General features: G+C 44.8%; 2 protein-coding genes across 2 annotated transcripts; both read right to left on the bottom strand.

Annotated features, from left to right (window-relative positions):
* Window positions 1-470: 470 nt before the first annotated feature.
* TUBA8 (tubulin alpha 8) lies at window positions 471-7,210 on the bottom strand. Its single transcript, XM_021551910.3, has 5 exons — window positions 7,043-7,210; window positions 3,544-3,766; window positions 2,742-2,890; window positions 1,522-2,202; window positions 471-868 (listed from the first exon to the last, which is right to left on the bottom strand). The coding sequence occupies exons 1-5, from the start codon at window positions 7,043-7,045 to the stop codon at window positions 581-583; spliced, it is 1,344 nt and encodes a 447-aa protein (XP_021407585.1). The 5' UTR covers window positions 7,046-7,210; the 3' UTR covers window positions 471-580.
* A 2,287-nt stretch (window positions 7,211-9,497) lies between these two features.
* PEX26 (peroxisomal biogenesis factor 26) lies at window positions 9,498-15,404 on the bottom strand. Its single transcript, XM_021551980.3, has 5 exons — window positions 15,238-15,404; window positions 14,725-14,865; window positions 13,415-13,728; window positions 12,576-12,722; window positions 9,498-12,178 (listed from the first exon to the last, which is right to left on the bottom strand). Exons 1-5 carry the CDS (start codon window positions 15,402-15,404, stop codon window positions 12,075-12,077), a joined length of 873 nt encoding a protein of 290 aa, XP_021407655.3. The 3' UTR covers window positions 9,498-12,074.
* Window positions 15,405-16,455: the final 1,051 nt, after the last annotated feature.

Here is a 16,455-nt window from a genome sequence, read left to right as displayed (position 1 = left end):
GGCATATCTTCTTGGAGGATTTCTCCCACCATCTTCCCAGGCACAGAGGTGAGGCCAAGAGTTTGGCAGCCACCAGGAGCCTCCTTTCTGCCCTTTTTAACACTGGGGACAATGTTTCTCTTTTTCCAGTCCCCTGGGACTTCACCTGATTGCCATGACTTTCCAAACATCCCGCAGAGTGCTGTAGCTGACTGGGTATCCCATAGAATCCCGGCTTTGGCAGGTGTCTGTGGTGTCCCTGTTTGCTTATGCAGGAGCAGGAAGCAGGGCTCTGCAGCTTTTTGGGATCATCTCCATGGAATGTAGTGAGTTTATCATGTACACTAGAGCTTAGAGAGGCTCACATTAAATGTGCAAGGGAGAGCAAGTCTTTTCACATTACTGGGAGTTGTGGGGCATTACTACAGCTGATGATGTCATACAGGAAAATTTGCCTGTCATTTATGTAATAAAAAATGTCCTCCCCTAAATTTATGTTCATAAATTTAACGTACAGAAAAGCTGACCTAATTGTTGACACATGCAGTACAGTGATGCAGAGACAATTCTGTGCTCACCAGGAACAAAATGTATTTTAAAATCACTCCCCATCATTCTCTTCTTCAAATGAGTCAGTTCCCACTTCTTCATAGTCCTTTTCCAGGGCAGCCAGGTCCTCTCGGGCCTCTGCAAACTCTCCCTCCTCCATGCCCTCACCCACATACCAGTGCACAAAAGCTCTCTTGGCGTACATCAGGTCAAACTTGTGGTCAAGCCTTGCCCAAGCCTCAGCGATGGCTGTGGTGTTGCTCAGCATGCAGACCGCCCGCTGAACTTGGGCCAGGTCTCCACCAGGAACAACTGTAGGAGGCTGGTAGTTGATCCCCACCTGGAAATGGGAATGTGAGACAAGGCTGTAAAACAGCAGGAGGCAGTCAAAGAGCTGAAGAAAGATGAGTGAAGTTACAGATGCTGGGGTAGAGTGGTACATAAAAAGCTGGTTCCCAGTTGGAAGTTTTCATTGTTGAAGGAGCTGTTTGTATGAGAAATACTTTTCCACTGGTAATGTCTGTATTATTGTTGAAAATATATTTCCAGACACTGCTGTGTAACCAGTGGGGATAGGCTGTATAATATTTCTAGGTTAACTAAGAGATTCCCCAATATCAGCACTTCCTTTATTAATTTTATCAGCTTTGATATTTCATCAGTTTTAGATTGTGCCTCAGAGGCAATGCTCATTGGCTGTTCCAAAGATCAGATCTGAAATTAAAATTTCTTTCAATTTTAACCCATACGCACTTTGAATTTTCACTTATTTAAATATGTAAGAGCCTGTGTCAATGGGATGTCCAAAGGAGAAAAGTCATATTTTATATAAATGCATCCTTCTTAAGTTCACTGGGAAATATCTATATTCCCCTGTGTTCCGGGGGAAATAGGAGAAAGAGATGAGACAGAAAACTTTAAAAATACAAGTTTTCTACTAGACTGAACCTCCCCTTTCAACACTAAAGAGAAGCTTGTGGCAGCCCTACTCACCTTGAAGCCTGTCGGACACCAGTCGACAAACTGGATGGTTCTCTTGGTCTTGATGGCAGCAATGGCCACGTTGACGTCCTTGGGGACGACGTCACCACGGTAGAGCATGCAGCAGGCCATGTACTTGCCGTGCCTCGGGTCACACTTCACCATCTGGTTGTTGGGCTCGAAGCAGGCGTTGGTGATCTCGGCCACCGAGAGCTGCTCGTGGTGCGCTCTGTCGCAGGAGATGATGGGGGCGTAGGTCACCAAGGGGAAGTGGATGCGCGGGTAGGGCACCAGGTTGGTCTGGAACTCCGTCAGGTCCACGTTGAGGGCACCGTCGAAGCGCAGAGAGGCGGTGATGGAGGACACAATCTGGCTGATCAGGCGGTTCAGGTTGGTGTAGGTGGGCCGCTCGATGTCCAGGTTGCGGCGGCAGATGTCGTAGATGGCCTCGTTATCCACCATGAAGGCGCAGTCGGAATGCTCCAGTGTGGTATGCGTGGTCAGGATGGAATTGTAGGGTTCCACCACAGCAGTGGAGACCTGAGGGGCTGGGTAGATGGCAAACTCCAGTTTGGACTTCTTTCCGTAATCCACAGAGAGGCGTTCCATCAGCAAGGAGGTAAATCCAGAGCCGGTACCACCACCAAAGCTGTGGAAGATCAGGAATCCTTGCAGCCCAGAACAGGCATCAGTCTAGAAGGCAAAAGAGAAAGTGAAACAGCGGCAGCTGGAAAAGGTGGGAAAGACTTTGCTCTGTGAGCTGAAGGAGTGAGCAGTCCTAGGCAGTATACAGCATAGATTTCATGTCAAGTTTTCCTGGGAAAAGGTTTGTGATAGTTCCAACCTTTGCTTTCCTGGCTGTCTCAGCTTTTGACAGAGGGATCTGTCGGGGCCTCTCTCTCTCTGAACTCCACACTGCTCTGTTATTCTAGCTGAAACCAGCAATGTACAACTGCATAGCCCACCCTTCAGTATCAGAACTGGGGCTGTAGGGCTGTGCTAATAATGAAAAATTATATATTTGTAACTACTTTATAAAAATGCCTGGAGGCATGCAGCTGGGAAGTGAGCTACTGGGCTTCTCTCTTCTATACCACGTCCAAGATACCATCTGTGTGACTTGCGATCTCTTTTCTGAACCGTCGGTATTGTTTGCAATTAACAAGCTGTTAGCTCTGCCCTTCTTTCATCTGCAGAGTCCAAACTGCTGTTTCAGAACTACTGGGTCTTACCAGCTTACGGACACGATCCAGCACCATATCAATGCTTTCCTTGCCAATGGTGTAGTGGCCACGGGCATAGTTATTGGCTGCATCTTCCTTTCCAGTGATCAGCTGCTCTGGATGAAAAAGTTCCCGGAAGGTGCCAGTCCGTACTTCATCTGAAGAAGAAAGAGAAATTGTAAGAATGTGCTCTAGTGCCAACAAATTCTGGTTGTTGTTGGCACCAGTGCATGCTCTCAGTCACAGGAGCTCATGATGCCAAAAGACAGATGCTGATTGAGAAGGGAAATGTCTCTGGAGCATTTTTTCATTGTTGCATTTGTTTGATTTATTGTGCATCTTCAATCCAGCCACTTATCTTCTCATGAGCTTGTTGGTGACAAGTACAGCCTGCATCCACAAGTCCCCAGAAAAAAAAAGTGTGAAGAAATTCAGGTGTCCCAATTTTTAGACATTCTTCTATTCTTGGAGGGAAGCGGTCAGGGTCCCGCTTTGAATCCAAACTGAAGCAGAATCTGAATGGCAAAAATGTAATGATAAACAAACCTAAAAGTTAATTATTGATGCAAAGAGAAGTTGTATGCACTCTTTGTACCAGCTATTAAATTGCTGGGGGTCCTCTTGTTCTTATGTTTGCAACACCTGTGATAGAATGTGGCATCCTATGTCACAAGAAAATTAATTTAATGCTACCTAGTGGTAGCCTGAGGTGCAAAGGGCCACTTTGTGCCAGTGAAGACTGGTGACACAGCACGCTGATATGGGGAAAAGCAGTCTCATCTCCATTTTGCAGGTTTGTTTCTATACTGACCTACCACAGTTGGTTCCAAGTCCACCATTACAGCCCGTGGCACGTGCTTCCCAGTGGCTGTTTCATTGAAAAATGTGGTAAAAGAGTCATCAGAGCCGAGTTTGTCCTGCAGGTCCTTGAAGGTGCCATCAGGCTGAATGCCATGCTCCAGACAGAAGAGTTCCCAGCACGCATTTCCTATCTGCACTCCAGCCTGGCCAACATGAACAGAGATGCACTCGCGCTGAAGGGAGAGAGGAGAGGCAGGGTCAGAAAAATCAGTGTACCCTAACCCTCCTTATTCCTGGTGTTTACCTTTTCCCAGTGTATTGCTTTTCCAAAAAAGACAGTGAATTGTCACTGTCAGCTGTTCATGTGGTTGTTCAGTCCCATGACCACAATGAGATTGCACATGCACATGCCAGATACTGGGACAGTTCTTTAAAAAATTGAGATCTGTGTGCTATACTACAGAAGTATATTAAAACAGTCAGGAAAAATTATTTTCAATTACACAAACCCCACCTTTCTTCCTGGATTGGCTCTGCTGAGAAGCACATCCCAGTTTAGTTTATTTTTACTCCTGGCTGGAACCTGACACAGCCATGTGGCATCCTTCACCCTTATGTAACCCAAGGCAGGTGATGCCTTTTGATCCTTCTACCCTCTGATAGCACGCCAGCGTGGAAACTTGGAAGAGTTGCTTTCACCTAAGGAAATTATTCCAGATTTTCCTGGTCAAAACAAATGTTCCTTCCAGCTCCTGAGCAGGCATTAATTTCACATCATGGGTCCATTGCTTGTCAGGCAGTGCCATTACAGTATAGTGTATTTGCATGATTTCCAGCATTGTTTCTGTAGCAGCCAGGAAGAGAAAACTCTGTAACACCAGGCTAAAGCAGGCAGGTGTCAATTGCTCCAAAATCCTGTACACTTAAAAATACAGGAGCATGAAGGCCCTGGTGCTGGATTTCATAAGTTCACAAGCAAAATTATAAAGCAAATACTTCTGGATTAGTCCCAGCAATTGCAACTCTGTGCATAGTGTGTAGTGAAAAGTTTTTTTGAGGACAGAGTGGTTTCATGTATGTGTATATTTTTAGATTTGGTTTCTGTTTTGGAGCAATTAAAGCTGCCTGAGCTCTGGTTTTGTGATCCCCAGGGCCCTGTCTATCCTAGGGAATAAAAAAAGACAGGTCATAGTACTGCACGCTGGCCTGTCATCTTCTGTGTTGATTGATAATTCAAAAAATTGGCACAGTTTTGGCCTAGGCCAGTTAATATTTTTTCAGACAATGCTTGGGCACCATGCAGAAAACAACTAATTGTCAAGAATGGTTTCCAGTGACCAGCTCACTGACCACTGCCGGGCTTTGGAGAGGGAAGGAGAATTGAGATGCCCAGCTATGAAGCAGGCCTGGCTTTAAGGGCAGAGGATGGTTCTCACTCATTCTTGTTTTGTAATATTGCATTTAGAGATAACCAATGGCACTATCAGATTTGACCAGTTTTGTTTTTTTTTTTTTAATTAAATTCTGTAACTGCTTACCTAGCAAAATCATTCTGTGATCTGAGAATTAAATGTATCCTTCCCAAAAACTAAATTTTCAGTCACAATGTGTCACCAGCAAAATCTCTGGAGCAGTGTTTTCTTCACAATTTCACATGTATTTGTGTTTAAGAAACATAACTGAAGACATTTTCCCAGAAGCAACTAGAATTTCAAAATTCAGCACTGCTCCAGCTAGTCATTCCCCAGGAGTTCAAATGAACATGAAAGCTCAATTTAAATCTTTCATTCAAGGAAATAAATCATTTTGATTTAGTACTCATTTCTAAGCTGAAATTTTTTGCTGACTCTGCAAATGCATGAGCTCTCAAGTGTACTTGCACAACCCTGTTTTTGTCAATTGAGTTGTGCAAAAGTCTCTGAGTTGAGTGACAGTGGGGCTTCTTAAGTCAGTGTGTTGCAATTTGGAGGATTATTCAGGAGACACCTAAGGCATATTTGGGCTTAGGGAATTCAATTAATGCTGACTTTCCACAGGGCAGGCTCCTGCCTTTTCTTTCAAATCCCAGTGTAAATCTGTGAGGCTGGCAGGCAGCAAGAAAATTAAGTGTTTCTTTTCTTTTCAAACACAGCAATGATGCCAACTGGATTTTAAAAAGGATATCTTTTAAAGCAAAACAACAATTACAAGTCAAGCAGTATTTTAAACTTAAAGAGCTGCTTTGCTCACTTCTTTAGGTATGTAGAGGAATTGGTCTGTTTTTTCACAGATAGAACAAGTAAATGCTGCCTTAGGATGTTAATATAGTAAAGCTTCATATAGGACTGTAGTTGAAGACATTTCAGACTGAGTTTTCAGCTGCACTAGTTTGAAACTATATCTCAACTCTGTATTTTGGGCCATTTCATCTTCTTCCCCAGCAGGAAATACTCTGGAATTTGGAAATACTCTGCCAAAGAGAGAAGACAGTGAAAAAGAGGTTTCTGACTTTGCATAGTGAACAGCATTAAAATAGATGCCAGACTTTCACAAGGGAAGAGGGTGGGCCTTCTGCAGCGTCACAGTCAGAGTAAACTGATCTTTATGTGATATTTTATTTTGGAGCCTGTTCCAAACTCATATTTCACATCCCACCACTAATGTCTGTAGACCCAGGACAGGTCTAATAAAGAAACAATAGAAAGGACCAGATCCTTTTTGAAACTAAACCTTTGGGACAGCTTTGACTCTTAAAAAAACAAATTAATACCTGGCTCCAGGATTTACTGCAAAAGGCAGACTTTAGTCTTCCAGCTGTTCCACAAACATTGTCACTTCCTTAGGTCTGGGAAGCCCGTGTAAGTATTTTGCCTGTGAGATAAGCTGGCAGAAAGTATCATAGCTCTTCCTCTGCACCAAAATTAGACTCAGTGCTAGAAATATACTGGGGTACAAGGTGAAATGGATTTTTTCACATTCTAAGAGGTTTTGAAAGATTTATACAAATTTATAACAAACACCCAACACTTAAAAACAAAGGGCATTTTTTTTCACTTACTCAAACACATACATATATAAAAGGATTCATGTACTCCAGAAACACACATGCATACCCTCTATAGCTATGGACAGTATAGCCATTGGGGCTAAATTAATTTGAAACAGACACAAAGGTAAATAAGTTTTTTTGGTTTATTTCTAAAAAAAATTGTCTCATATGAAAATGAATTGGTGTTGAGAAAACATGGTCACAACAGAAAGTACCAAACAGCTAAGACTCCATATCTGTTTTATAATCCCAATATAGTGGGATTATAAAATAATATAATCTCACTATTACTAGTGAGATTATAGTTATGTAGTGGTAATGCTTCAGTGAGGTTTTCTGCACTCCTTTCCCATTCTCTTACATGGTGAGTGGTGTGTGAGATCAGGGTTCGGTGGCAAAACCTGCTGATAAGGACAGCAGACCCCACTGCCTCCCCTCACCCACGGCCCTCCCAGTCCCCGTGTGCCCCCATCCCCCTTACCATGGTGTCTCCAGAGGTGTTTCCCTCCCTTTGGGAGCGCTGGTGGCAGGTCTGTGCTGGAGCCTGGCTCTGGGCTGCAGGGCAGGAGGCACCCTGGGCCTGGCACCTGCTGCTGCGCTTCAGCGTCACAGCGCCGCGACACGAGGTCACCCTGCTGCCTCCAGCACCCCTCCTGTGCAAACCCAGCCACACAGCCCGGGCTCACAAACACCCCAGCTTCCAGCTCAGTGCAGCCAGGGTTGGCACGCTTGTTGATTTGGAGCGTGGCCATGTAACTCGTGTTTACGCCGTGCTTTCTCACACCTTGGGGGTTTTACATCACCTGCAATGCACACGCCATCCCAGCTCCCTGTTCTGCCAACACGTACTTCTGTAGATGAAAATCACACCTAAATTCCAGTACAGAAGGCATAAGAGAGCAAATGAATGGAAAAGAGAAGGATAGAACAAAAACAAAAATAGAGATATGGAAAGTAAACATAATTACCATACTTAAGTGTGCTCTACTAGCACTTTTAAATAATCTCCTGGCTTCTCTATTAACATTTCAATTTACTTCTATTATTTCTCTTTCCATGTGCAGTCAGTCATCCAGGCTGTCAGGAGTATGGGACAGCTTGCAGTACAGACTCTCACTTCTCTGCCCAAACAGAAAGAAATTTGTTCTTTATTACAGTGTTTATTATCTGGAACATTCTGACACCAAATTAGTGCAGTTGCCTCCACCACTTTGCTCTTTCTGCCCTAGTTCACCACTGGAAAGCATCAGCTTCTCTCAGCAGAGAAATCCTCCTGTTTGCAACCCCTGGGTAACAAAGAAGAAGACACACTTAATTGCTTGAATGTGTCATGTATCCCCAGACTTTATAAATGTACTGTTTATGATGATGTTTAATCAGCAGACATTAAGTAAACAATTCCTAAAATGTAGGTTAATCTACTCTGTCATGATGATACTAATAAATTGTTCTGCCACTGCTGGTAACACAGAAGTACCTTCTTTAACACCTATATTTTAACAGTGAGAACTAGTTCATACTGGTTTTTATAAACTCACTTTGGTATAGTCTTCATTTTGCTGTTCTTTACGTAAACCTGCAAATAATTACTCTGATTTTGGCTGGAAAAAGCTACAGAGCCATAATTTCTGGAGCCATAATAGTTTTTAAACAAAGAAAGTCCGTTATCATTTTCATCTGCAGCTTTGCTTAAGCTGAATTTCAGATTTCTTCAGAAAACCATTAGCTCATTGCTTTGAGAATAAAGAATAGGTTGCTCTAGTGTTTTTCTTCTAGTGGAAGTAGTAACATTCCAGACAAGCTCTAGTGCTCTGGACAATCTGAAATGTTAATGCTCACAGCTTCAGAGAATCAGAAAAGGGTCTCAAAGCAACTACTTTGAGCAGCCCACCACCCAAAACCTATTAGGCACACTTTGAGTCAATGTATCAGCTCTAGCAGCAACAAAATCTAAAAGAGGTCTGTGAATTACTAAATTGTTTGCAACTGTCCTTTGTGGCATTTTCTCTGCCAGTGCGAGACCATAGAGACATGAGGCACATATGACCTGGACCTGGATTCTTGGAAAGTAAGTCATCTTGATGGATGCTGGCATTCAACCTCTGTGGGCAGATGGTGAGCTGCCATATGAAACCTAAAGCCTTTTTCTCTAATTAAAAATAGACACATCTCTGCAAATGGCATTTTTGAATAATCTAGAACTCAGAAGTACTGTTGTACTGGTTTAACCCCAGCTGGCAACTGAGCACTAAATCAGAAGAGTCAGAGGGAACCTGTGCATTGAGGTATAGTTTAACACACAAAGCAAGAGTTGTGCACACAAGCAAAGCAAACCAAGGAGTGGATTCACACTTCCCATGGGCAGGCAGGTACTCAGCTACAACCAGGACTACAGGGCTCCATCACTGCCTTGGGCAGACAAACATCATCACCCTGAATGTGACATGATTCCTCCTTCTTCCCACAACTCAATATGCTGGAGTTTGAAATACATCAACAGACAAATGAAGGACAGTTAAATGCTTTTTATCCTCTACTGGATGTACCTCACTCCCTCCCTAAAGCCTGGTACCTAAATGACTCACCAATAGTGTCAGAATTATGGATTATTTTAGAACATTATTATGCCATTTTACAAAACAGTGAACTCTTAGTAAGCTCTTAGGTGATCACACAAAATCCTCTTTTGCTTTTCATTTGCGATGTGTAAGTCTTTGCATTTCCCACACATTTTAATACCTTCCTCAGTAAGTGAATGAAGATTTAAACACTTTCCTTGTGTTCCTTGTATAATTGTTTTCTGTTAGTCTGTTGCCACCTGCTGGGAGAACCAGCAGCATCTCATTTCAGAATTTCTGAACTTCCCAAACCTAGTAATGAAGTACCTACATTGATAAAAATACTGGTTTTCAGGCATTATCCCTGAAACAGAGAACTGTGCTATGTATTTTTACTTTTTATTAGTATAATTTTCTCCCCTAATACATTAAGGTCAGAACTGTAGTTATAAATAATATATAGTATTATATATAATATATAATGTAGTTGTAAATAATATAAAGATACATTTATCTAATAATGATGAATACCAGATACTTTATTCTTGGTAGTATTGGTCTTGCCCATGCCAAAATGCAGACTTACACTTTACCAACATCATCAGTGGATTAAATCTCATCAGATTCACACTGAAGACATTCTCGACTTAATTCAAATAGGCTGAAACTATGAAACAATGTGAAACAATTCTTGAAAACTATGATATACTTTTTAGTGTATCAATACAACAAATACTTCTTTTTTTCATATACTCAAATCACAGCACAAACAAGCAACTCTACAGAGGTAAATCAGTAGTCACTTTATTATAAAAATTAGATACTGCAGTTTCAGTATTAATTGCAAAAAAACCCTGATAGCTTATTTCTGCCTTCTTGCTTTCTCATGATGAATTAAAAACAATATAAATTCTAAATCAGTAGTACTCCAATAAAGTCAAGGTTACCAACCTACACTTAAAGTTGAATGTTAAAAGTCCTAGTAAAGGACACTTAACAGCATCCTAAAATGTATGGCCTGCTGAAACCATTGGTCCAAACCAACCTCCAAAACAGCATCTCTGCCATCCAACTAAAAATGATGCCAGAAGATTACAGCTAAAATTGTTCATTACCTAACAGTCACTTTGATGAGAATTTGGCCTGACTTCAAGAGTGAAGTTTGCCATTTCATTAACTGGCTTACAAAGGATTTAACCAGAGGCCTTGCAAAGCAGGGGGGCAGAGGACTGATCCTGGTCATTTCTTGGAAGAGCTCATCTCCAGACAGAGCTTCTGTGTTTCATTCTATCTGATTTCACATCAAGTGTTGGTTTCAGTAATAAACTGAAATATCAATACCAAAGCAGTATCAAAGGCTGCTCTTCCCTGTGTGTGCAGAGTATATGAGAAATTACTTTTTTATATGGAAATATGTGCTACTTAACCTGGTGTAAAGTCCTGGCAGACAAAAACTTTGGGGAGGCATGCATATGGGATTGGTTTGGGTTTTAAAATCTCTTGAGACAACTAGGGAAGGTCATTATTACACTCACAAATAACCTGAGTTTGTCTGACAATAATGCTTGGGTGTAGCTCTTTTTGGGATAATTTAAGATGAAACGGACAACTGTTTTTAGTAGTGAAGATGAGACTGTTTGCTAAGTGCCCCAGTAGGGAGCAAAGCAACAGATCCCACCAAAAAGGCTGCTCTGACAACATTTTGTAGTTTGGGCTGATATCCGTGAGTTTGCACCATTTTGGCACAGGTGCTGGGATGACAGAGGTCAATTTGTCCCAGGTTTCTCGCCTTTAACTTGTCCCCTCCAGCACACAACAGTTTAAAAGCAGTATTTTTTTAGATCAGTGCTCCCTCCTTGGAATTTACCTTTTGTCAGCTGATGATAGATGGATGAATGGATGGAGGAGAAATTAATGTTCCACCCCAAACCTCCAATTTCTGCCCCAAGTGGTCAGAAATGAAGCTGTCTGCTGACAGACCTGCAGGTGCACAATTTTCTTACCAATGATCTCGGGAAGGTCGTGTGATGTCAGAGAAGTATCTCTTTCTATAAAAAATAAATTTTTGTTCTGAATGACAGAGCATTGCTAAATGACTCCCATCTAACCCAGAACTTCGGATACTGAGGCTTGGGGAGCAATTCTAGATATACAGAGAGACTTTTTGACATCTACATAAACAAAGCAAGAGGTAGGGAAAGAGCAAAACAAAGCCACAACTTCAGCTGTTCAATTATACAATAACATAGAATAGAATTTAAAAAAATAAACTTATTTCCTTACCACCACCACCAAGTGCTTCTAGGAATGACTATGCATCAGACAAGCACTGAGTGCTGTAATTTGCATTTAAGAAGAGTAGATACAACACAACAGTCTTTTTGGCCCAACTCCTCATCTTTCTGGCTTAAATATGACTAAAATCCAGTGTGCCTGTTCAAAGAGGCATCAGTCACAAGAGAAAAAACATGGCTTTCAAAATGCAATAGGCTTTAATTTCTCCAGTGTTTTTCTTTAATGTGCTTGTCCTAAATCCCATGCTGCAGGAACTGGGCTTTCCAGATGTCTTCAGGGAAAACAGAATATTCCCCTAATCACTGGTCCTCCAGGAATTGCACTTGTTCAGAGAACACTTGCTCAGCGTTTGCAAGGATAAGAACTTCTTCCAGAGTTCATAACTGGCTACACAACCCTCACTCAAGAGACACACATCCAAAGCAAAGTGTTTGAAAAGGAGAATTCTTATTCAGTTGTAGGTATGGACAGAGTGGCTGTACCCTAGTGTTGGACAGGACCAAGCAAAATGTCAGGAACACTTGCTGTGGCTTCGAAATTCATATACCACCATTCCCTGTCTGAAGAAATTCCAGGAGTCCACATCTCAGATTTGAAGAGCCCCTGAAGAGCCTGGTAACATGCCCAAGCCAAGGTGACACTTTTAGTGGAGGAAGACACTTAGTCTCGAATTGGAGGCCTATGGATTGGAGGAAGCACAGCTGCCCAAGCCTGTCGGAAGAGCTGGACCAGTTTGTAAATGAATGGCAGTGATGTGGGAGAAGCTGCAAAGCAGAACAAAAAGGTAAAACCAACTTAGCAAAATTAACTAGGTAAAACTAGTATACACTAAACATATTAAGAAAGAACTACCCCCAACTAGAATTAATAAAAACCTAGTTCTCTTCCTTCCTTCAATGAGGAAAGGCTGAGTCTAGGACAGCTCTGCCTGCCTCTCACAGTCTGTACCTTGGCTGCTGGAAAGTTTGCAGAAAACTGGCATTTGTGGAGCTTCACCTTTCTACATCACTTCAGCTGGAAACATTAAACACATTAAGTTCCTAGTCACTCAGATTTTTTGTCTCCCTGAGACATTTACACAGACCAGATTTATTAAAAGCAACTCACTTCTTCTCCATAACCATAATGGAATTCTAAAAATTGGAAAACTTAATCCTGTACCTGGGTCTAATCTCACCACCACCAGGTACAGCAAAAAAGTAGCCAAGAGCATCTTCTTGTAAGGAAGTAAATAGAAGTGGTTTGACATGGACCTCAGTGCTCTACGTAGTAATGTCAACATGGTCAGGAGCTTTTGGGACAGCACCCCTGGAAAACAAGAACAGAAGGGCTGTTAGGGCAAAGTAAAGTTTAAAAAGTAATCATACAGATATAGCCAATAAGAAACTACGATACTGGAAGTCTGATTGCATGAGAGTTGGGTTGGGCTTGGTTTGGTTTGGTTTTTTATACAACAGAGAAAGAGTACAATTTTGTAATACACTTCATTATACTTCTTTTTTAGGCATCTACTCTACTACAATTTGATCTTATACCACAGTAGTGCCAGCTTCTGTCCTGGGAGAAAACAGCAAATGATTTACAGCTCTGGAGAAGAAGCAGTACTTTAAATGTTAGACAGGCATTGTTCTCCTTGGACTCAACTGTAAATGGAAATGAAGCAAACTGTACATGGAGCCAACAGAACATATCCTTAAAGTATTGCCAGGTAGCCTTTTTTACTTAAAAAAAAACCCGCAAAACCTCCACAGTGCTTTCAATCCTGGGCATTAGTTGTCATCTTCTGATGTTAGCAGAGACTACATATGCTTTGCAATTCTCAGCAAAGGTGTCATTAAGTCTTTTATTTCCTGCTGTGATACACAATTAATTTCCTCATGGCCCGTTTATCATGGCAGTATTCTTAATATGAAGCTAATACTTGCTACCCTTTGCCAGTAAGGGGCTGACTTGAAATGAAACTGTAAAAAAGGAGCACAAACAACAGAGGGAAAGCCCACCTAGAAGAGTTTCTGTGGCTGGGTCTTGCTGCTCCTCAGCAGCCGAGCGTGTCTCTTCCTGCTGAGTCCAGCGGCAGCGGCTCTCGCCGATGGTGCCAAGGAATTCCAGCTGCTGCTCGCTGTCGAACACGGCACAGCCCCGCACCAGCTCCTCCGCGCCCTCGAAGCGCCCCAGGGGCAGCAGCACCTGCGCCAGGTACAGCTCCAGCAGCGACCCGAACTCGGGGAGCCTCTGGTTGCCGTGGGCTCTCAGCCAGCTGCTGCCGACCTCCAGCATCACCTGCGGCTCTCCCACTTTGCTGTAGAGCAGGAGACTGAGATGCAAGGGAGAAGCATGAGAAAACCCTGAGTCTTTCTGGAAGCTGACATCACTGACAGCTACTATCCATGAGCAGCTCTCATGAGGTATCAGTCAGGGTCAAGATCAAAGCACAGAGAGAATTCTGAGGCAGAAAACAGGTGTGGCTATTGATGTTACTCTCTCAGCATCACTCCTTTTAGACTTGGTCACCATGAAGCAATCTTGCAGGCACGCTCCAGCACACAGAGAAAAGGCCTGTCCCAGATCTCATTCACACCACACAAAGTGAAAATATTATGTGTAGTAGATACAATTTGTGCCATTTCTAGTATGATATATGTGATATTGAATATTTGTTGGAGTATACACGTTTGTATTAGGAGTTCCCCCCACCCTCACAGGTGAGACCTGGTGTATATTAGAACCCGATTTACATGTAAAAGGACAAGGACATGGCTCGACCAGGAGATGGGCCATGTCTGGAGAGATATGGGGACCCCAGGCGCTGCTCATCTCGTGACCTGAGATGGATATCATGGAAATCCTCGGGCAGATACATGTGAATGCAGTGTTCCCAGAAACTTCATCAAGGGATTCAACAACTCCCGGACACTGAATTGTTCTTCTTCATCACCAAATAAGAAAATCTTATTAACCTATAGACTCTGAATAGAAGAAAAGACTGACTGCCGAAATCTTGGCCTCAGGTGGAATTTTCCCTATAAAAGCTGCTTGTGCCAGGATGGAAATGTGTGGGCATAGAGGAAAATCTCTGCTGAGGCCGACTTCTTGTTGCACACCCAGGGCTGACCCTGGGCTCAGCACTGTTCTTTCCTTGTGGCTGGCTAGATAGAATTTGATTGCAAAATAAATATTTTACTTTTCATTTTAATTTGGCTGGACAATTTTTGTTTATAACAAAAATATCACATAGTACCCAAGCCTGGCCTGCAATTAAACTTAACATGAGCCCCGTGTGAATATCCGACAGCAACAGACAGAAACTCACCACAACTCCAGAACTTTTGGAGGCAGATGTTCAGGGACATGGTAGTACTGTAGGACCCAAGACAGAACTTCTCTCCACCGGTTCATCTCGGCCAGCGCCTGAATCCCCACAACACAAAGGGAGCATTTCACTTCTGCAAAACTGGTAAGGAACAGACACGCTAAATAAGCGCTTCTTACAACCATATTTCCCCTTGCATCCCTTGAAGTGGGCTTCAGTGCAGCCCAGGTACCACACTTCTCTGTTTCCCCTCTTCCCCCTCTACTTGCCCCCTACAAAAAGGCCAATTCGACCTCCGAGGATATGCACTGTGACTCTGAGAAAACGAAGGGAAGGCTCCTGGGCACGCCGCACTTCCCTCAAAAAACGCACAGACGAAACACATTCATATCGACAGGGCTAAAAGAAACCCCAAAGCAGTGCGGGCGCGGCCTGAAGGTGGAAGCCAGCCCGGCGCTGAAGCGGCACCGAGCAGCTTCCCAGAGCCACCCGACGGAGCCGCCGGGCCCGCACCTCTCCTGGCCGGGAACGGGGCCGGGAACGGGCCCCAGGCTGTCGCAGCCCGCCTCGCAGCGCTGCAGGGCGGCGGCGAAGTCGCGGTGCAGCACCAGCAGGTCCGCCGCCTCCTCCAGCAGCGCGGCCGCCGGCCCCGGGGCCCAGGCGGGCGGCTCGCCCCGCATGGCGCCGGCCGCGGGGCTCCGCCCGGCCCCGCACGCCCCCGCCTCGGCCGCCGGCCCCCGCCGCGGCCCGGCTCCGCTCCGCTCGGGCAGGCACCGGGAAGCCGGGATGGAGCCGCCCGGCAGCGGAAGGGCCGCCCCGGGAGCATCCCCGGCCCGCGGGCCGCCGGGACCTGTAGTCACTGCCGCAGGAGGTCGGCGGCTGCCGGGCCGGGCGGGGCAACGGGCATGGCTCGGGGGCTGGAGCATCTCCTACCAGGAAAGGCTGAGGGAGCTGGGTCTGTTCAGCCCTGGGAAGAGACGACCGAGAGGGGACCTCTTTAATGTGCATAATTACCCAAAGGGAGGTGCTAAGAGGATAAAGGCAGGCTCTGCCCAGTGGTACCAAGCAATAGGACAAGAGGCAACGGGCAGAAATTAATGCGCAGGAAGTTCCGCCTGGACAGGGGGAAGAAGAACTTCTTTACTGTGCGGTGACCATGCACTGAAATAGATTGCCCAGAGAAGGTGTGGAGTCTTCCTTTATGGAGATACTGCAAAATCGCCTGGATGCATTGCCGTGCCGTGTGCTCTGCGATGACCCTGACTGAGCAGGGAGGTGGGACGGGATGACCCACGGTGATCTCTTCCAGCCTGAGCCCTGCTGTGACTCTCCGGAGATTAGCGGTGGAAAGCGGGCTCTCTGCGGGCGCTCCGGGAGTGGCTCTGGGACCGACATCGGTGCCCGTCCTTGCCAAAACGCGCTCCCTTCATCTTCTCCCTCGTGTGGCTGCCGAGGGAAAGGGGCCGAGGGCACAGCCCGCCTCGGCTGTTCTCCCCGCGGCCGCCGGGCGTCAGCCCAGCCCCGAGAGTGTCCCAGCCCCGAGGGTGTCCCAGCCCCAGGAGTGTCCCAGCCCCAGGAGTGTCGCAGCCCCCAGAGTATTGCAGCCCCAAGAATGTCCCAGCCCCGAGGGTGTCCCAGCCCCAGGAGTGTCCCAGCCCAAGAGTGTCCCAGCCCCAGGAGTATCGCAGCCCCAAGAATGTCCAAGCTCCGAGGGTGTTTCAGCCCCGAGAG

The sequence above is a fragment of the Lonchura striata genome, chromosome 5 (genome assembly GCF_046129695.1).
Source record: "Lonchura striata isolate bLonStr1 chromosome 5, bLonStr1.mat, whole genome shotgun sequence".
NCBI classification, from domain to species: Eukaryota; Metazoa; Chordata; class Aves; order Passeriformes; family Estrildidae; genus Lonchura; species Lonchura striata.
Note: the sequence above shows the minus strand (reverse complement) of the source record. Positions and strands in the feature narration are given on the sequence as shown.